Source organism: Apodemus sylvaticus, chromosome 22 (assembly GCF_947179515.1).
Source record: "Apodemus sylvaticus chromosome 22, mApoSyl1.1, whole genome shotgun sequence".
Classification (NCBI taxonomy): Eukaryota; Metazoa; Chordata; class Mammalia; order Rodentia; family Muridae; genus Apodemus; species Apodemus sylvaticus.
In genome coordinates, this window is record NC_067493.1 from 7,164,845 (window position 1) to 7,189,929 (window position 25,085).

The 25,085-nt window shown below is 40.9% G+C and overlaps 1 protein-coding gene across 1 annotated transcript in view; it reads left to right on the forward strand.

Annotated features, from left to right (window-relative positions):
- The window catches only part of LOC127673247 (zinc finger protein 431-like), a gene marked incomplete at its 5' end in the record, with an annotated part of 29,936 nt that extends 21,972 nt beyond the window's left edge, over positions 1 to 7,964 (forward strand). The window contains 2 exons of the mRNA XM_052168838.1: positions 7,255 to 7,485; positions 7,564 to 7,964. Coding sequence (XP_052024798.1) covers positions 7,255 to 7,485; positions 7,564 to 7,964 — 632 coding nt within the window. The remainder of the gene's footprint in view (positions 1 to 7,254; positions 7,486 to 7,563) is intronic.
- Positions 7,965 to 25,085: the final 17,121 nt, after the last annotated feature.

Sequence of the window (25,085 nt, forward strand, 5' to 3'; positions counted from 1 at the left end):
GTTGAATTATGGAATAGCTGGAATAGGCTGACGAATAGGGTGACCCATAGGAAGACCAACAATCTCAACTACCCCAGACAACCAAGATCACACTGTGCCACTAACCACGCAGCATAAACCAGCTGACATGAGGCCCTCACATATATGGTATAGGACGGCCTGGTTTGACCTCAGTGGGAGAAGACACATTGACCTGCTGAGAATTGGTCGGACCCAGGAATTGTGAAGGTCTGAGAGTTGTGAGGTGTGGATATCCTCTTGGAGATGGGGGAGGAGGTATGTGAAGAGGAAGAGTCAGGGGGCAAATGAGGAGGGCGATAACTACATAAGTTTAAATAATAAAAAATAAGGAATTAAAAGAACAGAATAAAATAAAGAAGCATGTAGGTATGCAAACATGCAATTATAATGAATGTATGGAAGGGATTGGTAAAACTATTGATATAGGAATGTAGTAATTTTTTTCTCAGAGTCTGCCCTTGGTGTGGAGTTCTGAATGAGTTCCTTGACTCAAAAATTCAGGAAGATATAATGGGAGCCAGATGCTTTGATTATGCTGCTTCCTAGAAAACAACATTTCCAAAAAGATAATTGGGTACATGTAGATGTATTAAATCCTCCACATCTGTCAATTCTCCTCACAAAATTGGTTGAATAATGGATTTAAAATGCATCAACATTATCAAAACCCTTCCTCTAGTTTAGAGTGTGCTTCCAGCCCTGCGCCAGACCTTTCACATATCTCAGGTCAGGTTTGTGCTCCCATAGCATTTGTGCCTGTCTTCTTAGAACCTCAACCACCTGTACTCCCACACAGCACTGGAGGAGGACACACAATTGCAACTGAGGCTGGTCAGCTGCTTTCTCCTCCCCTTTGTGGGCAGTGATCCTGCACTCATAACCTGACATCATAACATGCTTAGGAATTCCTCACAGCACTTCCCCTTCATTTTCTGAAATCAAGGTGTATAAACTGTTACTTGAATTGCAGTGGAGGTATAAATTTGGCCCATCAGTGGAAGGAGCCCAGGGCCTTAACATTAAAGAGGGATTTTAGGAAACACATGTTTTGCTTTGTGGCTTCATAAAATCCCCTTCCAGCAGATGATAGGTATGAAACAACCCCGGGAGAAAACCAGGAAACAGATGAAAAACACTGTAGAGCACTATAGTTTGTCAGCACTTCTTTCTCAATGGCAATGTGGCTGAAAAACCAACAGTTGGGGTAGTACAGATTCTCTAGATCAACATATCTCATAGAGAGAGTGAATTTTTCTGTGTATGTAGGAAGATTTATTATAATGTCTCAGAGACTTTTGTCCTCTTCTTCCAATAATGGCTGTCTGACAAGGGAAACTTCAAAATCAAGGACTTATCTTCTGGTGAAAGGGAGCTGCAATTTCCCTGAGTTCAGCATGAAGCCAAAAAACAAAAATCCTGTTTTCTAAAGTTATCCCTTAAAGTTAACAGCCTGGGCACCCTTCTCCTTGTGGGTCAGATTGATACCTCCATTACACCTGAGGAATGGGCTATGCAAGCTATTCACCTTGATTACAGGAAGAGGAAGGCAAGTGCTGTGAGGAAAGTTCAGGCAAGGTCTGAATTTAGGTCCTCGGAAGTGCAGCGTCCTTGCTTACAAGGGTAGGAGCAGTCAGCTGAGCAGCCTGAGCTGGAATTGTGGGTTGTCCCCTAGGGCTGGTTGGTGTGAAGTTCCTCTTGTAAGGCAGGCACAGATGCTAAGGGAGTGCAAACCACTCCTAAGATTTGGAAAAAAGTTTGGCCCTGGACTACAAGCACATTTTAACCTTGGTGAGTGGTAAGGCTTACTGGCCAATCCAGATCTCCAGGCAGACCTGCCATTCACAGAAAAAGGCGTGATCTTCCGGGTACCTTTCTGAAAGTTCACTGTGGCTGTGCAGGCAAGGATAGTTCACTGTTTCCTGCTCTGAGCTCTGCTGTTCCATGCTGTGCTGTGAGGGGACCTCAAGGAAGCTTTGAAATCGAGACATGGTAAGCACAGGATATCTACCCACAATGGGGAGGAACAGGTGACTGAGCAGTGGGTGCTGGGGTGGAGGGTCCTATCAGGGGTTGGATGGGAAACATCAGCTAGATGTGACTGTGTGTGAGGTTTCTAGTGGTGTTTCTTACTTTCTCAATAAGGCAGTGTCCTCTGAATATATTCACTATCATGGCTAAATCTTCACAAATCAGTTGGACCATTGGTTTGCTTGTAGAAATATCAAGGCTGCTTTTTTTTTTTTTTTTTTTTTTGATTCTGAAACACATGTCCAAAACATTTTGTGTTTTACACGGCACATTGAGAGGGCAGGTATGAATCTAATAGTCCCACTTTAACCTGTGGCTTTTTTTGCAGTTTTAACATTTCTTTCATGTAAAGTGTTGTGAATATTGTGTGGCAAGGGTATTTTTTTTTGTTTCAATCTATTTGTTATTTTGGATACTTTGTGTACCTTAATAGGAATCTTTGTCTTTAGTTTAGAAATTGTTCATTTATGATTTCATTACAACTATTTTCTTGACCTTTGAGCTGATATTCTTCTTCTCTTACAGTCAATTGTAGTATTTGCTTTTGTTTTTTTGCAGTGTTCCAGGTTAATTATTGCCTGGAATCTTTTAGATTCCAAATATTTTTTGACCAATAATTACAGTTACACTATTTATCTTCATTTCCCTGTTGGGTGTGTGAAAGTTGCCTCTGTAGTATTCCATGTGCTAGCAATTTCAATGGCCTTCGCTCAGGGACTTAGCACCTGCTTAAATCATTACCTTCCTCCATTAACTGCTGCAGTTTTCAGGTGTGCTTTATATACATGGAGCACTAGCTTCAGCTGCTCTCTATATTTATTCCCTGTTTCTGTTCTCTACACAAGCCCCCTCTATAGTCTTTCTCTACTCTCATCATGTTCTCTCTGCTCCCTATCTGTGTTCCTGTCTGCAGGCCTTCTTGTGTACCTCTATCCCTTCCCCAGGTTCTCACTCCTGTCCTTTCCATAAAACAACCTCTTTTATATCAGATTTCTTGCAAGTTTTAATTTTTGAGGATCTGTGGAGACAGGACAAATTGGATTACTTGGTGGCATATTTCCCTGTCTTATCTTTATTATGTTCCAATGATGGTGTATAAGTACCTGGTTTTGGGGCAATAATAGGTCTAGATACTGGTCTCTGGGTATGTCTGGTTTGGGTGGTAATTTTATTCCTGAGTTACTGTTTGTTGTCTGTATTTTTACTGGATGTTGGCTGAGTGTAGCCCCTTTTACTGACCTGTTTTGTGGGTATGTTCAAGAGGGAATGCTTGATAATGTTGAAAGTTGGGAGAAGTGTCAGGTAGGAAGATATGATCTTAGCAATCCACCAGGAGACATAGTCAGTAGAGAGGTTAAGCTGCCTCTCGTGTTTGTACAGTGTTAAAGAGTGATGTGTAAATTGCATGTGGGATAATAAATAGTGTGGTAAATCTTATGGAAAGCCTACTTTGTCTCCTGGAAGGCATGGCATGTGGTTGAAAAAGGAGTGTACATTCCTGTCTACTGGAAGAGGAAGAGGTATTCTGTACCATTGTATGTTGGAAAGATATAACTTGCTTTCTGATTTTAAACGATTTGACTTTCAAGATACTGTCGAGTGTCAGAAGACACTTTAGACATTTGAACCATCTAGGAGCTTCTGTAGTCTATTAGCTTCACTGTAGACTGAATGCATTTTCATCACAGGATAAACATGAGCTTATAGCATCCAGGTTCAGAATGGAATTGATTGGGTCCCCTGGGAATCCTCACACAGCAGGGCTTCAAGTTTCTGCTGGGTTAAGTGCATCCTCTCCCACTGAGACCAGATATTTGTGTCCAGTTAAAGGGACAGACATCAAAGATAGGCTACAGCTTTAGGAGAAGCTACTGTTCCAGTTGTTGCAGGACCCTCATGGAGTATAACCTGAACTTTTGCTACTTATGTGCCAGGGGCCTTAGTTCAGCCTGTATCTGCTATTTGTTTGATTGTTCAGTCTCTCAATGTCCTCAAGACTAAAGGTTCATTGAGTCTGTTAGACTACCTATGGAGTTCTACCATCTTCAGGGCATTCAATACTTCTCCAAGTCTTCGTTAGGAATCTCCAAGACCTATCCCATGTTTCACTGTGGTTCTCTGCATCTATTTCAGTCAGCTGCTGTGTGAAGCCTCTCATTGGACACTTATGAAAGTCTCTTGTCTGGGAGCATATCATTGTATCCATAATAATGTTAAGGATTGGAGATTGCCCATAAGGTGTGTCTCCAGCTGGGCGATGTTCATTGGGCATACCCTCAGTCTCTATTCCAGGTGTGTCTCTGTTTTTAGGACAGGGCATATTTTGTTCTGTGTGTCTACTGTGCTGTAGTTGAAACTTATCATTCAGGTTTCTTCTCATGATCTCATATATTCATCATTTGGACTCTTTCCCTAAACACATAAGATACTTTAGCCCCATTTACATTTAATGCTAAGCTATTTTGCAAGCCTGGTGGTTTAACATTTATAATTTTATTACTTTTGTTTTCCTTTTCAAGACAAATTTTCTCTGTGAAGCTCTTTCTGTCTTGAGAGTCAGTGAAGAAACCGCATAAACCAGGTGACATGTACAATAAGCATATGCATTCGTGCAGCTCTTCATCCATACCTTTAATTTTGAAATGTTGCCAAATATATAAGTTATTTTCTGTTTCTCAAGATGGCATATGTTCATGACATCAGTACTACCTGAGGCTTCAGTGTCATTGCATTCCAGAGATAGGCATCAGTTTTAGGGACAGTCCCTGCTCCAGTTGTTGGAGAACCCCTATGAAGACTCCCCTTAAATTCTGCTACTTATGTGCCAGGGGGCCTTAATACAACTGATTTATGCTATTTGCATTTGTATGTATGTATTATATTCTTCCTCACTCTTATGGTTGTTCTGGAAATTTTGAATGAATAGGAGTGTGCATGAATACGAGTATCATGAATTCCTCATCTTTACTGTTGTCAGAAAATGTCCACAGAACTCCTGATCTTGAAGTAATGGGTAGTTGTTGATATCCATGCATATGGTAGAAATTAACCCCCATTATGTAGAAGACCAACAAGAGCTTTCCACTGCTGAGCTCTCTCTTCTGCCCTACATTGCTTATTTATGATCAACATTTACACTGCTAGTATTTTCATCTGTCTATTTGTAACTGTTTAAACATGCATACACTTTTAGTAAAATTTTATTACTGTTGCAGTTTAAACTGTTGTACTTCAGGTTGCTGCAAGATGAATAAAGAACATGTTATATAGACATGCTGGCATCCAACTTAATGACATACACCATTTTGTATCTCTTTAATTAAAGACATGAGCAAATAAACCCAACTTGCCCATCATGTTTGTAGTTATGAATTGTTCCTACAATTTTTGTAAATGTGTGCTCAGTATTGTGGATCTGTTTCCTCTGCCTCTCCCTCTCAATCGGCATTTCTCTGGCAAGGTTGTATCCTATTCAACAACTTCAAAAGTGAAACAGGTAAATCTTATAATTCAAGGTCCTTCTAAAATGACACTGTGATGATAACTTCTGAGATAGCAAATAAGTGGATCAAGAGCAAAAATTATATGAATGTTTTTGAGAAATCATATATTTCCTTTACAGTGATGTTAGTATCATGCTTTGTGTTGTACACATGTATGGGTTATTTAGGATGCAGTGACTTTTGATGATGTGCATGTGAACTTCACCGAGGAAGTGTGGAATTTGCTGGATCCTTCCCAGAAATATCTCTACAAAGATGTGATGATGGAAACCTACCTGAATCTCAAAAGTATTGGTAAGACTGTTATTTTTCCTAAAGAAAACAAATATTTCTAGGTTATTGATGATCTTTAATTATTTTAATTGTGAATAATGTAGATTGACCTGAATAATTTTCACTTTTACTGAATTTTCATTGTAACTTTCACAGTGCAGTGAAAATTCACAGAAACATTCATTTTCCTGTATTGCGTTTTAGGATATAATTGGGAAGACCATCATCTTGAAGAACATTGCCAAAGTAGAAGAAGACATGAAAGGTAATTTTCTTGTGAAAGCTAATACAAATTTGCATCTGAGGAAATTTTAATATCTTCTGGAACCTCAACCAAAAAGCAAGAGTATAAAATAACAGTCCTTTAAGTGTAGATATGATTATAATATTTTTATAAAACCACGTACCTCAAGAGCTGTTATGTGATATGTGTATCCATTTGATATGTAGCTCCATTAAAGATATTCTGTGGAACTACAAATCTGTATATTAGTACTTAGATATTGCACATTGAATACTGATAAATTTATGTCCAAAATATTCAAAGAACTAGGCCAGATAGACCAGAGTAAATTTGAGATACACATATTCTTGCAGTAATATGGTTAAGTTTCTTGAGAGGGCATTTTATGAGAATCCAGAATGTTGTTGTGGACAATCATTAATCTATATTGCACATGTTATGAGAAACAAAATTTAAACAGTGTGAATGCAATGTGTAAACATTTCATTTGTCATTCTTTTTTATTAGGTATATTATGTGTCATGTTTCACAATGGATAAAAATCATGGGAGTATAAGGTTATTGAAAGAAGAAACAAAGTATTTGTTCTAAAACAATGAGAACATATGTAGTATTCTGCTTTTGAGAGAAATTAGGAATATGATAGACATTTGAAATTAATTGGTTTTCTAGTTTTACAGAGAACATCCCCAAACTCACGGGGTAGAAAATCTTTATGGGTACTAGGAATTCAAAATTTTTTCTATGTGTCCTGGTTCACAGTCAAATGTGTTGTAATTCACAGTACCAGAAAGATTATGAATACAATAACTGTTACAAGCATCAGAGTTGTTCAACTTTCTTCAGATAGCTAAAAATATATTATATAAAAATCCCATATAAAATGAGGGTGTTATACATATGAGCCATGTAATAACCAACACAGATGTCTTGAACAACTCATGATGAGGGAGAACACCATGAACATGCAAAGTGCAATAAACCTTAAGATCTGGTGATTCTTTACCATTAGACCAAATTGTAAACATAATCCATATTGATTACATGATTGATCAGAGTAATGAATATGGTAAAGTTTCTCACATGCTAATTATCATTGTAGGCATGTAAGAAGTCACAGTGGAGAGAAACCATATGAATGTAATCAACGTGGTAAAACCTTTGCAAGACTGAGTAATCTTCAATGTCATAAAAGAACACATAGTGGAGAGAAACCTTATAAATGTAGTAAATGTGGTAAAGCCTTTGCAAGACTGAGTTATCTCCAATCTCATAAAATAATACATATCGGAGAGAAACTTTACAAATGTAGTCAATGTGGAAAATCCTTTGCAAAGCACAGTACTTTACAATATCATAAAAGGACACATATTGGTGAGAAACCTTATGAATGCTATGAATGTGGTAAAGCTTTTGGAAGACCCAGTCATCTCCAAAGACATAAAATGACACATAATGGCGAGAAACCTTTTGAATGTAATCAATGTGCTAAAACCTTTGCAACACTGAGTAATCTCCAATGTCATAAAAGAGTTCATACTGGAGAGAAACCTTATAAATGTAGTCAATGTGATAAAGCCTTTGCACAGCACAGTACTTTCCAATATCATAAAAGAACACATACTGGAGAGAAACCTTATAAATGCAATCAATGTGGTAAAGCATTTTCATATCACAGTGATCTCAAAAGACATAAAAGAACACATACTGGAGAGAAACCTTATGAATGTAATCAATGTGGTAAAGCATTTTCATATCGCAGTGATCTCAAAAGACATAAAAGAACACATACTGGAGAGAAACCTTATGAATGTAATCAATGTGGTAAAGCATTTTCATATCACAGTGATCTCAAAAGACATAAAATGACACATAACAGACAAAAACCTTATTAATGTAATTAATGTGGAAAAGTATATTCACAAGTGAGAAGTCTCCTAATTCTCTGTTCTAGAGATAAACCTAATGAATACAATCATGAATTAAGTGGGAGGTTCAAAACATAAGGCTTCATCAGGAAGTTGAATGAAGTTAAATCCTGTGATCAAGGATATTCATTGGTATTAAAGGAATGGTTACATTATGGCAAGATTCCATCCAGGTAAACAAATGGATTTGCAGTTGTATGAAAGTAAACTTTATCATGTTAGGAATCGTTATTACCTGGTTATTGTTTTCATGTTGAAGTATGAAGATACAAGTATGTGTCAATCTGACAAAGGATGGGTATTGATTGCTATTCTGGGTTTTCAAATTAAGATCTAAAAGGAAAAGCTTCTGTCTAGGTTGGGTGTTGAATGCTTTTTATCCCAGCATTCATGAGACAGAGTCCTGCAGATCTCTGAGATCAAGGTAGATTTCTGAGTATGTTCCAGAACATCAAAGCTTATGGTTATGGATCAAGCCTCGTTGCAACAAAAGACCACAACACACTAAACATGCAAGTACCATGGGTTGATAAGCTAGAATAGACGGAGCAGTAGATTGTAGTCAATTACAACATAGGGTTATAAAGAGGAAAGATCTGGAGAAGAGACCCAAGCTCTTTGGAGGATCAGACATGATCATTTGTGTATCCTGGACATTAAAAGAAGAAGCTATGATATTGAAGTTATTTTTCGTACCTCAAGTTTTTGAGATATTAGAACTGTGCAGTAACTGCCCTGGAATGGAATAAGACCAGTCTAAGAGAAAGAATTGTACTTTAGTGAACAAAGCAGCAAGGAGTTGTAGATCTGAAGAACACGTTGACATTGGACATGGAAGATGCAGAGTTTTGAGATTGCTCAGCTGGCTTTCGTCTTCCTTAGGTCCAACATTTCCTCATTATTACCTTTAGGAATGATATAGTATATCCTTTGAATTTTAACGTATATAATGTTCTTTTTGTTTTTGAATGTATAGATAACATTTGCATGATAGGATTTTTCACAGAAGAGACTTTGACTTTTTTGAAACTTTTAACATTTTTGAAACTTTGACCAATAATGGTGCCTTTTGAGCACTAGGGACTTCTAAATTATTAATGAATTTATTTTTCCTTTACAACTTACATTATACCTTTATTCCTGGCAGAGATACAGCACAGAGGCATTCAGATTTCTTGGAATGAGTTTGAACTTGCTGGCTTTGGCCTTGTTGGAGTAGGCATGGAATTTTTGAATTAGATGTGTCCCCGTTGGAGTGGGTGTGGCCTTGTTGTAGTTGGTGTGTCCCTTTTCGTTGGAGCGGGGGTAGCCAGGTTGTGGTGGGCATGGCCTTGTTTTAGTGGGCATGTCCTTGTTGGATTCTATGTGGCCCTTTTGGTGTTGGTGTGTCCTTTTGGAGAGAGTGTGGCCTTGTTGGAGTAGCTGTGTAATTGTGGGTGTGGGCTTAAGACCCTCTCACCCTAGCTGCCTGGAAGTCAGTCCTCCATCTCCAGCCTTGAGATGAAGATATAGAACTCTCAGCTTCTCCTGCTCCTCACCTGCCTGGATGCTGCCATGCTCCCGCCTTGATAACAGACTGACCTCTGACCTGTGAGCTGCTCCAATTAAATGTAGGCCTTTTAAGGGTCGCCTCAATTACGGTGTCTATGCACAGCAGTGAAAGCTCTACTGAGACACATGTCTTTCTTTTCCTTATGAGAAAATGCATTTATTAATAAAAAATTATTTTTAATAATAAAATATACAAGCTGGACACTCAGAATGTGAATAAACATATTTTTAATTTTTTATGGTATGTGCATTGCTGTTTTGCCTGCATGTACATGTGAGGGTGTCATAAGTGCCTATATATATGTATATATATATGTATGTATGTATATACACACACATATACACAATGGAAAAGAAATCTATCTTCAATAAATAGTGCTGGTCTAACCAGCAATCTGTATGTAGAAAAATGAAAATAAACCCATATTTGTTATTTTGGACAAAACTTAAGCCCAGGTGGATGAAGTACCTCTACATAAAACTGGATACACATATAGTAATAAAAGAAAAAAAAATGGAAAGAGTCTTGAATTCACTGGCACAGGGGTATATTTCCTAAACAGAACTTCAACTGCTCAGGCACAATGATCAAGAATTCATAAGTGGGGCCTCATGAAACTTGAAAGCTTTGGTAAGGCAAAGGGCATAGTCAAGAGGACAAATAGGAAACCAACTGATTGAGAAAAAGTCTTCACTATCCTCCCATTTTGTAGAGGGCTAATATATAAAATAGAGTATTCAAGAAGCTAACCATAAAGAAAGCAAACAACTATATAAATAAATGGGTATGGAACTAAACAGATAATTCACAACATAGTTATCGTAGACAGATGAGAAGCACCTAAAGAAGTGTTCAGCATTCTTAGTCATCAGGGAAATGCAAATCAAAATGACCCTGAGATTCCACCTCACACCAATCAGAATGGCTAAGTTGAAAAACTCAGGTGACAACACACGTGGGTGAGGATGTGGAGAAAGAGGAACACTCCTCTACAGCTGGTGGAATTGCAAAAGGGTAAAGACACTCTGGAAATCAATTTGGCAATTCCTCAGAACATTGGAAATAGATCTACCTGAAAACCCAGCTGTACTTCTCTTGAGCATATACCAATGAGTTGCCCTAACACAGGATCGTGTATTCCACTATCTTCACATTATTCTTATTTGTGATATCCAGAAGCTATCCACAACCCAGATGTCCCACAACAGAAGGATTAATACAAAAAATGTGGTCAATTTACACAATGGAATGCTACTCCACTACTAAAAGGAAGGTCATAATGAATTTTGCATGAAAATAGATATAACTAGAAAATATCATCCTAGGTTAGGTAACTCAGACTCAAAACCATATGAATGCTGTGCACTCAAGAAGAAGTAGATATTAGGCAAAAAGTACAAAATACCCAGGATATAGAACTCAAGGAGGCTAAGAAGCCAAAGGACCCAATCACACTTGGGAGGGCAAAGAAACCAATTACAGGAGTACAGATGCCCTTGGGTCGGAATGAAATAGGGAGGGGAAGAGGGATAACCTGATCAGGTAATGAGGAGAACAGGATTGGTGCTCTGAGTGCCAGCAGAATGATTTCAAGTAGGAAACCTCAGGAAATAGGAGGTAGTCTAACCCTCTAGAATACACCAGAGAGCTCGCACATGAGAGACACTTAGATGAAATGCCCTACTAAGATGAGAGAGAACTTGTAGAATATACCTACAATAGAATGGCAGGACATCAAATGGAGGGATGGGGTTGCCATCCAATGGTAAATAATTCTGACCCACAAATGTACCTGTTTGAAAGAACAGCAGAAACAAAAGTGTAGAGGTGCCTGAGGATGGGGAGGTCCAGTTACAGGCCCAAATTGAGATCCAGCTCAGAGTGAGGACCCAAGGCCTGACACTATTACTGAGTCTATGGTGTTACAAAGAGTGACCTATCATGACTGCACTCTGGAAGGCCTAGCAAGCATCTGGTACAGTCAGAACTAGATATTTGAATCCAACCTATGGACAGAAGTGTCTGACCCCTGTGGTTGAATTAGGGGAAAGCTGGAAGAAGCTGAGGAGAAGGGCGACCCATAGGAAGACCAGCAGTCACTTTTAACCTGGCACACACTCAGACACCGAGCCACCAACCAGACAGCATACACCAGCTGATATGAGGCCCAAAATAGAAAATATTTTATAATTTATTATTGTTATTATTCTATTTTACTTAGTCACTTTAGATCCCATTAACTGGCTCCTTCCCTGTTACCCCTCCTACCATCCTTGCCCCTTCCCTTCTCTTCTGTTCCAGTGGGGCACCCTGGGAAGGTACTACCCACCCTGGCACTCAAGTCTCTGGCAGACTTCCTCTCCATGTGAGGCCAGACAAAGCACCCCAAATAGTAGAAATTATCTCACTTACAGGCAACATCTTTTGGGGTACAGACTCTCCCCACATCCTGACTCCTCTCAGATGTTGAGGACCCACATGAAGGCTAAGCTACACATTTGCTACTTATAAGTAGGGATGTCTAGATCCAGCCAGTGTGTGTTCTTGGTTGCTGGTTCAGACTCTGAAAGCCCTAAGGGTCCAGGGTAGTTGATGCTTTTGTATATTTTGTGGAGTACCTATTCCCTTCAGAACCTGCAATCTTTTTTCCTATTCTTCCAAAAAATCCCCAATCTCTATCCACACTATAGCCATAGTCTATCAGACCATGGCTGTCTGATTTGATGCTGGGTGGAGTCTCCCAGAGGGCAAAGTGCTCCTGTCTGCAAGCATCACAGAGTATCAACAATAGTGTTAGGGCTTGGTGTTTGCCTATGGGATGGGTCTCTAGCTGGTCTGGTTATTGGTGGGCCATTCCCTTCATCTCTGTTCCCCACTTTATGCCTCCATTCTTGCATTACTTGTAAACAGGGTAAATTTTGTGTTGAAAGTTTTCGGGTGGGTTGATGTTTCTATTGCTCCACTGGGGTTCCTGTCTGGATAGAGGAGGTGGCTTCTTCAGGTTCCATATCCCCAATTTAGTGAGCCAGGGCAAAGGTCACACCATTAATTCTTGGGCTTCTCCTTTGTCCCAGGTCATGTATCCTCCTCCTCGGCCCCGTCTGGTGCAGACTTGCATTCACTGTCATGGCCACCTGGCCATCTCTCCTCTCCTTTCCTGTACTTGACCTTGAATCCCCCACTCCCCTACCCAATCTTTCCCTTCCAGTTCTCTTCCTCCATCTGTCTATTATGACTATTTTATTCCCCATTCTAAGTGAGATTCAAGATTCCTTGCTTTAGGATTCCTTTCTATTTAGCTTTTTTGGTCTATAGAGGTGGATATGGTACCTGTAATTTAAGGATAAAATCCATTCATAAGTGAGTACTAATAAGTGGACACTTGGTAGTTTTGGTCACCACATGACTTTGATAAATAGAATGAGTTTGATAGTGTTTCTTCTGTTTTTATTTTGAGAAATTGAGGAGAATTGTAATAAGGTCTTCTTGGAGAGATGGGAAGAATTCTGCACCAAAACCATCTGGCTCTGGGATTTTTTTTTTTTTTTTGGTTGGGAGAGTGTTAATGGCTGCTTCTATTTCTTTAGGGGTTGAGGGATCTTTAAAAAACATTACCTTATATTCATTTAACTTTGGTAAATGGTATCTGTCTAAAAGATCATCCATTTCATTAAGATTTTCCTGTTTTGTGGAGTACACGTTTTTGAAGTAGTCCTAAAATTAATCTTGCTTCCTCACTGTCAGCTGTTGTGCCTCCATTGTCATTGCTGATTTTGTTAATTTGGATGCTATCTTTATATCTTCTGCTTAGTTCACTTAGGAATTGCCTATCTTGTTGATTTCCTCAAAGATCCTGCTCTTGGTTTGGTTGATTCTTTGTATTGTTTTATTTGTTTCTAAATGATTAATTTCAGCTCAGATTTTGATTATTTCCTGCCTTCTCCTCCTCTTTGGGATGTTTGATTCTTCCCTTTTTTCCCTAGAGATTTTTGGTGCTTTATTTTGATGGCAATTCTTGGCTGTCAACTTGATTAGATGTGAAATGAAGGACAATCAGGAATTTGAGGGCACACCTGGGATCCAGATCTTGCGGTTGGAAGGCACAGGCTTCTGATCCACATCTTGGGAGGGAGATCTTGAAGGAGAGTGGCCAGGAAAAGCTTAGCCCCAAACAAAGTAGTCCGTGCCTTTTGTCCTAAGAGTCTGAGGCAATCAGATCTCTGAGTTCAGGGTCAGCCTGGGACAAAGCAAGTTGCAGATCTAGGACTGGTGGGACACACCTTTAATCTGAGCCACACCTCCTGATGGAGGCCTACATAAGGACAGTGGAAGAAGGAGGACTCCTCTACCTGCTTTCACTGACTTGCCAGCACATCTATTATAACCTAGCTCTTCAAGTTTCCAGCGTGTACAGGAGACCAGCTGAAACTACTAGACTATTGGACTTCCCATTCACAGTTGCCCAATGTTGGGTGGGTTGGACTGCAGATTGTAAGTAATTACAATTAATTCACGTAAGCCAGGCGGCGGTGGCGCATACCTGTAATCCCAACACTTGGGAGGCAGAGGCAGATGAATTTCTGAGTTTGAGGCCAGCCTGGTCTTCAGAGTGAGTTGCAGGACAGCCAGGGCTATACAGAGAAACCCTGTCTCAAAAAAAATTTAAAAAAAATTAATTCCCTTAATATAGAGAGACATTCTTAGGTTCTATGGCTCTAGAGAACCTTAACTATATGGCTTTTACATTGCTGATATGAGAACATTCTACTTTCTTTATGGAAGCCTTGCACTATGAATATTCCTCTTAGGACTACTTTCATAGTGTCTCATGAATGTGCCTTCATTCTCATTGAATTCTAGGAAGTATTTAATTTCTTCCTTAATTTCTACCCTGACCCAGAGGTCAGTGAGCAGAGAGTTGAATAGACTTTCTGGTATTTCTGTTGTTGATGAAATGCAGCATTAACCCATGGTGGTCTGACAAGGGACAAGGCGTTATTTCAATTTTCTTGTATCTGTTGAGGGTTGCTGTGGGATCTATTATTTTATCAGTATTTGATAAGGATCCCGAAGGTGATGAGAAGAAAGTCTATTACTCTGTGTTTGCCATTGAGCTACATCCAACAGTCACTAACATGGCACTCTGTCTTTGAATACAGGCAAATACACAAGGCAGCTGTCATAAAATAGATAGCAGTCGAATGTATTTGATAAATTTATCTCTACATAAATTTTTCGAAGTCATAAATGAGATCTATCTTCCACCACTCCTTAAGTAAATATATTAAATACATATTACAAGGAAAAACATGCAGGATATGAAATAAGAGCTAAATATACATTAAATATATTTTAATTTATCACAGATTATACAATAACCTGGAAAACATCAGCTGCTAATCTCTGCTGCTTGGTTGAGAATCTGAAGCCATGGCTTCAGTTGCATCACCCTTGGAAGAGCTGCCTGGAAGGAAGGACCACCCAGAGCCCCACATGCCTCCACACATGACCTGAGGACAGGCATGGGCCTGGGCAATGGATAATTTTGAGGTCATGAGCCATCCCTCCTGCCAGCACGCCTAGTGCTGTGGATCTGGGAACCCCAGCATAGCCACAGTGCTGGATGGAGCTGCATTTGGAGATGAGAGGGGACAGAACCTCTGTAGAGAGCCACATGGCCAGGAGCCAATGGCTGAACCTGCAGAGCAACTTTGGGGTCCTCAAGGAGTCAGGGCCACTTCCAGGAGAAGGGTTCAATGGCCTCTGAATAAACCAGAAGATGACAGCTTGGACAGTGGTGGAGAGGTGCATTCTGGAGCCAAGGCGTCTCCAAGAAAAGACTAAAAACAGAGGCTTACATGAAAGAGGAACTGGGAATAGAAAGACAGCCAAGCCTTGTGGAGAGCATACACCTTGAAATCCTTCCATTTTTTTCACTGGGAAGAGCCAGAGTAAAACTGAGCAAGAGCCTCTTGCTGCCTCTTTGAACTTCTTAGCTGGGACTGTGACCCACCTGCCCAAGGGCATTGAAGTCTCTTTATTTTGTCCTCCTGACTGTTCAATTGAAGATAAAATGTTGCAGAATTTTTATTTAAATATATGTAGAATCATTGGATTCTGATGAAAAGTGTACATAATTAAAAGAATATACATGTTAAATAATTAAAGTATTTCCTCCCCACCACCTATGTAACTGTCAAAGTCAGGATTCGAATCTGGAATAGGAAGTGGTCATAAATCATGTCAGAGAAATTTCCCTGTGAGTGGAGTTTCATTAGGGTTGGGATGTGGACACTGACATGCTTGGTAGCAACAAGAGTGGCCCACCCACTAGGATTTCTTATCTTGTTTTCCAGTAAAGGGCAGAGTGAAGTGTGGGTAAAATAGCAGGGGTTGGTGGTGCGGGGAACTGTAGGATCTGCAGGCTACATCCACAAGAAAGGAATAATTTGACTTCAGAATTTAGGAACTGGCTACAAAGAGATGACAGGATATCAAGTACAGGCAAGAACAAAACATTTCCTTTAAGCCACCATCATTTCAGATGTTACTGTGTAAGGTTGACTGCCAGAGCCAAAAAATGGGGCTCATGGATGATGTCTGAGGATCTGAAAAAGGACTCTATGGTTTATAATTGAATAAAGATTTCCAGAGCTAGGCATGCTTGTGCACACCTTTAATCCTAGCACAGTAGAGGCAGACAGGTCTCTGAGTTCAAGGTCAGTCTGGTCTACAGAGTAAATTCTAAAACAACAAGGACTCCATAGTGAGACCCTGTCTGAAATGAGATTCCCTTTTTTAATATAAGATTTATTTATTATATGCAAGTACACTGTAGCTGTCTTCAGACACACCAAAAGAGGGCATTAGATCTCATTACAGATGGTTGTGAGCCATCATGTGATTGCTGGGATTGGAACTCAGGACCTTCAGAAGAGAAGTCAGTGGTCCTAACTGCTGAGCCATCTCTCCAGCCCCAAGAGATCCTTTTCATGTTGGGTAGACAGATTCACTGATAAAATTTCAGGTGGTCAGGTTCTTTGATGATCCAAGCACTCACAAGGGTGAGGGGTGGTGAGAAGGTGAAGGTGGGGCAGAGAGAAGGTGAAGAAAAGTATCAACTCTCAGAACAAGGAAATAAATCCTTTAGGAAGCAGATTTTAGCGGAAAGGTCTGTGGGCTGGGCAGATCAGTGAAGGAATTGGACACAATGTAGAGCGTCAAGTGAGGCAGCTAATCATCCTGTCCCACTCTAGGACACACGTGAGTTCCATGTCTACAGGAGTGAAACAGCCTAGGACAGTTGTCAGATAGGATGTGGACATGGCCAATCCCTCTGCAACAGCAGCCTCTGGGGTTTGACAGTTCAGAGATGCTTGACTTAAAAGGGGCCTGGAACTCCACACACTCTGGTTGCTCAGATGAGATCTGCATACCTGGGTTCTGTAGGTGGGTAATTGTTTTGTTTTGTTTTGTATTTGTGTTTTCTCTGTGTATCCTTGGTTGTCCTGGCTGATTTTTCTCTAGAACCTTTTTTTTTTTTTTATTAAACAAAATTCCCTTACAGGGATCGGAGCCATCATTTAAAGGGGCAGGAGCTTGCTTCCCTGAAAATCCATCCACTTGCTCATAAGAGTCCTGCCTACTTCTCTCTATGTTCTTGATGGATGGATTTCCACAAGTCTCATGCTAAGTAGGAAAGCCCTTCCTTCCTGTACTCCTGAGTTGGGAAGTGAAAGGCATGCTGTGCTTGGTACTTTGAGACAGGTCCATGACCACCAGGGTCTCGTTCTGATTCTCACCTTGGTTTCTTTACTTTAAAACTTCATTAAACAAGATAACATAAGGCTGTTTTCATGCAAGGGTAAAATGTACTTCAGTATAGAAAAACAATCATGACTAGTTAAAAACAAAGTAAATACAATGTACATTTCTGAATTAAAGAAAGCCAAAACCCAGAATCCATTCCCTGGGAGATTTAGGAGACCATTCTGTGAAATGGCCGTTTGACTCCTTATATCTAAGGAATTTATTTAAATTGGGATACTTATTTCTAATTCTTTGCAGGAAGTGTTTAAACTTCATCTAGTCATCTGTGCTGACTGGATTTGTTTGTCAACATGACACAAGCTGCAGTTATCACACACATAAAAGGAGCCTCCCTTGATGAAATGCCTTCATGAGATCCAGCTGTAAGGCATTTTCTCAATTAGTGATGAAGAGGAGAGGGCCCAGTCCATTTTGGGTGGTGCCTCCCTAGACTGGTATTCGTGGGTTCTATAAGAAAGCAAGCTGAGAAACCCAGGGGAAGCCACCCAGTAAACAGCACCCTTCCATGGCCTTTGTGTCAGTGACTGCCTTCGAGTTCCTGCCCTGCTTGAGTTCCTGTCTGGACTTCCTTTGATGATGAACAGCACTGTGGAAGTGTAAATTGAATACGCTCCTTTCTCCCTCTATTAGTCTGAGTTCTCCAGAGTCATAGAACATATGGGCACAGTCTCCATGTAGTTAGGGAATTTGTCAATGACTTACAGTCTATAGTCCAACTCCCACACAATGAAAAGCAGTAGCTGCGGATGGCAGTCCAAGGATCTAGCAGTGGCTCTGTCCCACGAGGCAAGCAGGCAAGGAAGAGTAAGAGAGAATCTTCCTTCTTCCAATGTCCTTATATAGATCTCCAGCAGACCTTGTAGTCTAGATATAAGGGTGTGGGTCTCCAGCAGAGGGTGTGGCCCAGATTAAAGACATGTGCCTTTAATCCCAGATGATCTTGACCTCAGAGATCTCCTTGTCTTAATCTTCTGGAATTCACAGCCACTATGCTTCAAGATCTCCATGCCAAGATCCAGGTCAGAAACTTATATCTCTGAGCTCCCAGATTAGGATCATAGTTGAGCCTTCAGATTCTAAATTGTAGTTCATTCCAGATATAGTCAAGTTGACAACCATGAATAGCCAGTACACTACCCAACTTGCTTCTTGTTCCTGATGATTTGTTCAGGAATACAAACACTGAATTAGACAGGTTCAAGGCAGGTCAAGCCAGGGAATCTTACTCCCCTTGCCACCTTCTCTTTGTCCCCACAATCCTACTAGAATTCCACAAGGACAATGTAGCAGGTCTTATCTTAGCCTGGGCATGACTCAGTGACCAGGCTGGAAGAGTCCTGAGCTTAACTGACCTTGATCCAACCAATCAGTCCTGGTCACTAGGTGGGCTGTCCTTCTGACCTGAAGATTCTCTAGCAATACCTAAGCTAAACACCTTCTCCAAACCCAGCTCAAAAACAACATTATTACTGGTCAGAGATTCACAAAGAAAAATAGTGCAAGTTTGTTTATTATCTAGTCCAGCTCCATGGGACTCAAAATGAAAAAAAGACTTTTCCACCTTTAAAGTTATACAGACCAATATATGACAATGTCTAAAAATAATGAAGGTCAGCATGGGGAGTGATGAATTCTGAGATTCATGATCACCCTTCAACATTCACCCTTGATACTGAATTTTTTTGTCTTTTTTTCTGTATTAAAAATGGAACTTCTGCAAGAATGCCTTGGATTTTCTATTGTTGATGAAGAATTGAAGAACACTTCTGCTAGGGCTGCTCTTCATGGAAGACATTATGGAAGGTGTCATTCGTCAGTGAATCCAAGATGTATTACCTGAGTCCTCCAACCTCTGTTGAATGTTCCAGGTGATGTGAATTTAAAAAATGTTGAAAATTCAAAGGAAAACATACTAATTAGTATTTCTCTACAGTGCGTATTTCTTTTCTATATACATATTCTGAAAAAAAATGAAGTCAGAGAACAGAGTGTTAGCAATGATGCTCAAGTGCCTTCTTCACAATGACAGCTTTGTGACTACTCTCTAGGCTAAAACAGATTATGCATTACTAGGAAAAATATCTCTTAAAATTTCAGGGTATACTGAAAAAGAAAAATGTAACCAATAGTCCAACCAAGTACAAAAATAGTGTCTTGGAATCACACCAGATGTAGACCATACTTGAGTACTAGTACCCATATTCTCAGCAGCCTGGACAGAACTCAGTTGGCACTGAAGTCAAAGTCTGGGCTGCAGAGTGAGATATTCTAACTTCCCAGGCATTGTCTTGTCAGGTAAAATCCCATGAGAAAGATCATAGCTGACTCTCCCAGTTCCTGAGCACTGTTTTACACAGCTGCTTCCTTTCATTCTCCAAGAGTGCAATAAGGACTGTCAATCAGACCCATCCATCACTCAGTCTTCTAACATGCCCCCTCTTCTTCCTTTTTTTCTTCCTTCCTTCCTTCCTTCCTTCCTTCCTTCCTTCCTTCCTTCCTTCCTTCCTTCTTTCTTTCTTTCTTTCTTTCTTTCTTTCTTTCTTTCTTTCTTTCTTTCTTTCTTTTCACTTTGTTTTTGTTTGTTTTTGGTTGTTTGTTTTGCTTGGTTGGTTTTTCAAGGCAGGGTTTTTCTGTGTAGCCCTGGCTGTCCTGGAACTCACCCTGTAAACCAGGCTGGTCTCAAACTTAGAAACCCACCTGCCTCTGCCTCCCAAGTACTATTATTAAAGGTGTGCACCATTCCTGCCAGCCTCTGATGTTGATTATTAACAGCATAGTTGATGTTGTTTCCAGGTGCTTTGGATTTCAGATGAAGCCAGGCTTTTGCAGAGAGGCTCTAGAGGGATCCATTGCATACTTGGGGTGCAGAGGGGAGGAGGGAGCCCTGCATGAAGCCCCTGGAGCCCATGTGCCGGTGTCTAGGAAATGTGGTCTAGCACCATTTTCAATTTCTTTCCGGGTTCTTTCTGCTTGCCTTCCTTTCTAAATGCTGGGCGTGACTCTGGTTTCTAAGATTTTTGGATTAAATGTGCATCGCCTTAGGAACATTTTCAGTCTGGCAAGTCACCAAAGTCACCAATCCATCCCCGGCAAGACTGCAAATTGTGATCTGCACCAAATCTCAGCCTCAGTTGTGTTCATTTCCATTGTAAGAAATTTATCTTCCCCTCTGAAAAGCCTTTCATTCACTGAGAGATTTCACAACGCTTTGTCAGTGTGAATGTGAACCACAACTTCTCCACTGTGTCATTACAAAGCTCTGTGCTGGGTTTTGTCTCTGTATGGCTTTTAAATGCTCTATGGTTTATTAACGATATTATTATCATCATTAACTATATTATTTTTTATTATTAACCATCTTATTACTGTTATTAGTAACTCATTTACTATTTTTATTATTACTGTTACTATTACTATTAACAACCATATATGGCCAAATTCTGCCATGAAATAAGACTTGGAACTGACTTATTCCACTATACTATTACTGTCAATAATATTATTGTTGTTGTTGTTGTTGTTGTTAATATTATTGTCAGTTTTAATATGAACGCCAACTTTCCAACTGTGTCATTTACAAAGTTGTGTGTTGTGCTTTGTCTCTGTGTGGATTTTTAATGCTCTATGGTTTCAATGCTCTACCTGGGTAGTGCGGTCAATATCTGGCCATGAAGACTGGATCCCTCAGTGACCCACAACTCCTTCTCTTCTGTTGTGTGGCACTGTTGCTTGTGGAACAACATCTACTCACCCAAGCAACACTGAGGTGGAAAGGAATTGTTACCACACCACCGTTGTTGCCCTTACACAAACACAAGAGAGTAAAGAGACCCCCATTATGCAGACTGCCCTGCCCTCCCCACTCTCTTGCTCCCTTCTGTCAGTCTATCTCAGCCCCTGACTGTCACCCAGCAACCGCTGGCCACGCCCCCTGAATTTCCCGGAGCCCCGCCCCCTCCTCGTGACCTTGCATCTCAGCCCCTGGCAGGCGCCATGTTGGCGTCCCTGTCCGTCACCCGGCAACCACTGGCACCACCCCTGACGTCACCACAGCTTCCGCCCTGCATCAAGCCTCCTGGAATGTCGTCATTTCCTGTCTTCAATTTTTATTAATGAAAGTGGGCTGGGAGTTTGAATGTGCGCTTTGGTTTGAGGTCTGGCAGAGGCAGGAAGGAGGTGAGCACGCGCATTTACAGCTGCTGCGATTGCTGAGCTTCCCGGGCTCTGAGCAGCCCGGCCTGGAATTGTGGAATGGGACCACATTCGCATGCGCATCCGGATGAAGATAGTGTTCCATGCTGCGGGTGTCTGTGAGCTCTCAAGTCACACCACGCTATCCTCCTGTTGTCTCCACAGAAGCAGTCTGTAAGTTTGGAGGAGGCCGGGCAAGAAGCGGGCTTCCCGCTCTGTAAAGTTTACAGTGGGGCGGAGTGAAAACCCTCTCTGCGCTCTGGGCAGGGACAGTGGACGGGCAAGGCACGGGCTTCCCGCTCTGGAAAGTTTGCAGTGGGGCGGAGTGCAAACCCTCTCTCTGATCCTCCGGGCAGGGACAATGGCCGGGCAAGGCGCAGGCTTCTGGCTCTGCTCTGGAAAGTTTGCAGCTGGGCAGAGTGCAAACTCTCTCTGTGCTCCGGGCAGGGACAGCGGCTGGGCAAGGCACAGGCTTCCCGCTCTGGAAAGTTTGCAGCAGGGCAGAGTGCAAACCCTCTCTGTGCTCTGGGCAGGGACAGTGGGCTTCCCGCTCTGGAAAGTTTGCAGCGGGGCGGAGTGCAAACCCTCTCTGTTCTCCTCTGGGCAGGGATAATGGCCGGGCAAGGCGCGGGCTTCCCGCTCTGGAAAGTTTGCCGCGGGGCGGAGTGCAAACCCTCTCTGTTATACTCTGGGCAGGGACAATGGCCGAGCAAGGCGCGGGCTTCCCACTCTGCTCTGGAAAGTTTGCAGTGGGGCAGAGTGCAAATTCTCTCTGTGCTCTAGGCAGGGACAGTGGCCGGGAAAAACACAGGCTTCCCTCTCTGGAAAGTTTGCAGTGGGGCAGACTGCAAACTCTCTCTGTGCTCCTCCAGGCAGGGACAGTGGCCTACTAGCATGACCCTCCTGTGGGAACAGAAGCCGAGCCTGGCCGCCATGGATCGCTGAGCTGTGCGCCCTGCCCTGGCTTCTGGCTGTGAGCTGGTGAGACAGGAAGGGAACTCACAGGCCAATAAACTGCATCCTGATCCTTAATGACACAGGCTGGGCTGAGAAAAGACAAAGACCTGGTAGAGTTTACAGAGGTCTGGGCTGGCAGTTTCCCAAAGAACATAAATAATCAGGTTGGAGCTGGCTGGGGTCAAAGGCTGTGGGGTGGACAGGGTTAGGTCCCAGGCTATTTTTTTTTTTCTTTAGTTTTGTTAGTTATTTATGTAGTAGTTATTTATATTGTTTTCCTTTGATGCTTGCTGTTTTGATTACTGTGCAGGAAAGACACTTTTCTACAATCTGTTTGATATTTTGGATGCTTCTTTTACATTAACAGGCACCTCCATTAGTTTAAGAAAGTTTTCATTTATGGTTTTATTGGAAATGTTTTCCAGACATTTATGCTGATTGATCTTCACTCTCTCCCTCACCTTCTCCTTCTGAGGTGTTCCCTGTGGCTGTGCAGCTTGAATGGTTCTCTGTGTCCTGCTCTGAGCTCTGCTGTTGTCTGCTGTGAGGGGACCTCAGGGAAACGCTGAAATCAAGACATGGTGAGTACAGGATCACTGCCCACAATGGGGAGGAACATGTGGTTGAGCAGTGTGTCCTCTATGGGGTTGGATTGGAATGATCAGCCAGATGTGAACACCTGTGAGGTTTCTAGTGGTTGCTTCTTACTTGATATTTCAGGACATGATCTGTGAATAATTTCAGTATCATGGCTGATTGTAATTCTGTCCAAAACATCTGGACCAGTTGCTTTCTTGTAGAAGCATGGGTGGTTTCTGTGACTATGCAGCATCTTTTTTTATCTTTTATAATATGCAAGAAGAAAGCAGGAATAGACCTGGAGAGATGGCTCAGAGGTTAAGAGCTGTGGCTGTTCCTACACAGTTCATGAGTTCAATTCTTAGCAACCACATGGTGGCTCACAACCATATGTAATGGGATCTAGTGCCCTCTTCTGGCCTGCAGGAATACATGCAGGGAGAACATTGTGTGTGTAATAAATTAATTGCATAAAAATAAGATGGATATGAAGCTAATAGTTGTGATTTCATACATTTCTAGTTTTTGTTTTGTTTAGTTTGTTAAATTTTTCTGCTGCAGTTTTTTTTAATATTTCCTTATCTTATATGTTTAGTGTTTTGATTATTATGTGCCAAAGGGACTTTTTGTCAGACTGTTTAGTATTTTTGATGGTTCTTGTACATTATCAGACACTTTCTTTAGTTTAGCAAAATTTTCATTTATGATTTTATTGGAAATATTTTCCAGACTTTATCCTCCTCCTGCTTCTTCTCCTCTTCCTCCTCTTCCTCCTCCTCCTCCTCCTCCTCTTCTTCTTCTTCTTCTTCTTCTTCTTCTTCTTCTTCTTCTTCTTCTTCTTCTTCTTCTTCTTCTTCTTCTTCTTCTTCTTCTTCCTTTTCTTCTTCCCCTTCTTCTTCTCCTTCTTCTTCTTCCTCTTCTTATTCCTTTCTCCAATTGTTTGTCACTTTGCTTTCTCATATGTTACAAAACTCTTTGTTGTTTAGGCCCAGTAAAGTTTTATAATCCAGATTTATTTTTGACCATTGTATCCAATTTTTTTCTATTCATTTTTTTTCCTTTTATAATATATTCTTTATTTACATTTCAAATTATGTCCCCTGTCCTAGTTCCCCCTCCCCCAAAAATCCATTACACCATCTCCCCTCCCCAATCAACCCTAAACTGCTCCTCTTTTCTGATATTCCTCTACACTGTGGCATCAAGTTTTTCTAGGGCCGAGGGCCTCTCCTCCCTTTGGTGTCTAACAATACCGTCCTCTGCTGCCTATGCGTCTGTAGCCATGAGTGATTCCATGTGTACTCTTTGGTTGATGATTTTTTTCCCTGGGAGCTCTGGGAGTACTGGGTGACTCATTGCTGTTCCTTCTGTGAACTGCAAAGCCCTTCAGCCCCGCGGCTCCTTTCTCTAACTCCCCCATTGCAGACAAATGATATCTCACAGTTATTAACAGGAACTATACAAAATAGTCCGTCCCACTCTAGTGCTTTAAATCTTATTATAAATACCAAGTCTTCTGTGTCTTTTACTTGGAATCCTTATCATTCAATTGTGGTAAAAAAATAAATAATAATATTTACCCCAACAAGGTGGCTTTAATTATTGTTTCTGTCCAATGATTGGAATGAAAAATAAGATGGCCAATGATACTCAGTAGTCCTGGCTCTTTTTCTTTCTAGAAAATGTGCTTTCAGAAAGCTTTTTAAGAAGATAAAAGGATGACCTTGAACTCCAACTTTATAGGATCAGATTAGAAGACATAGAAGTCTCTGTATATAAATACTTCTTTTTTAAGACCGTTAAATGTTAACACCAAAAGTTAAAATAGTTTTAACAAATAAATCCACAATTTATTGTCAGAACATTAATTCAGGAGTGGGGAATATATATTTTTATTCCCCATTTCTAAGTTTCAATGATACCACATTTTAAAAGTATCATAGTTTATCAAAGGATAAAAGGTAAAATTATTGTTTTTC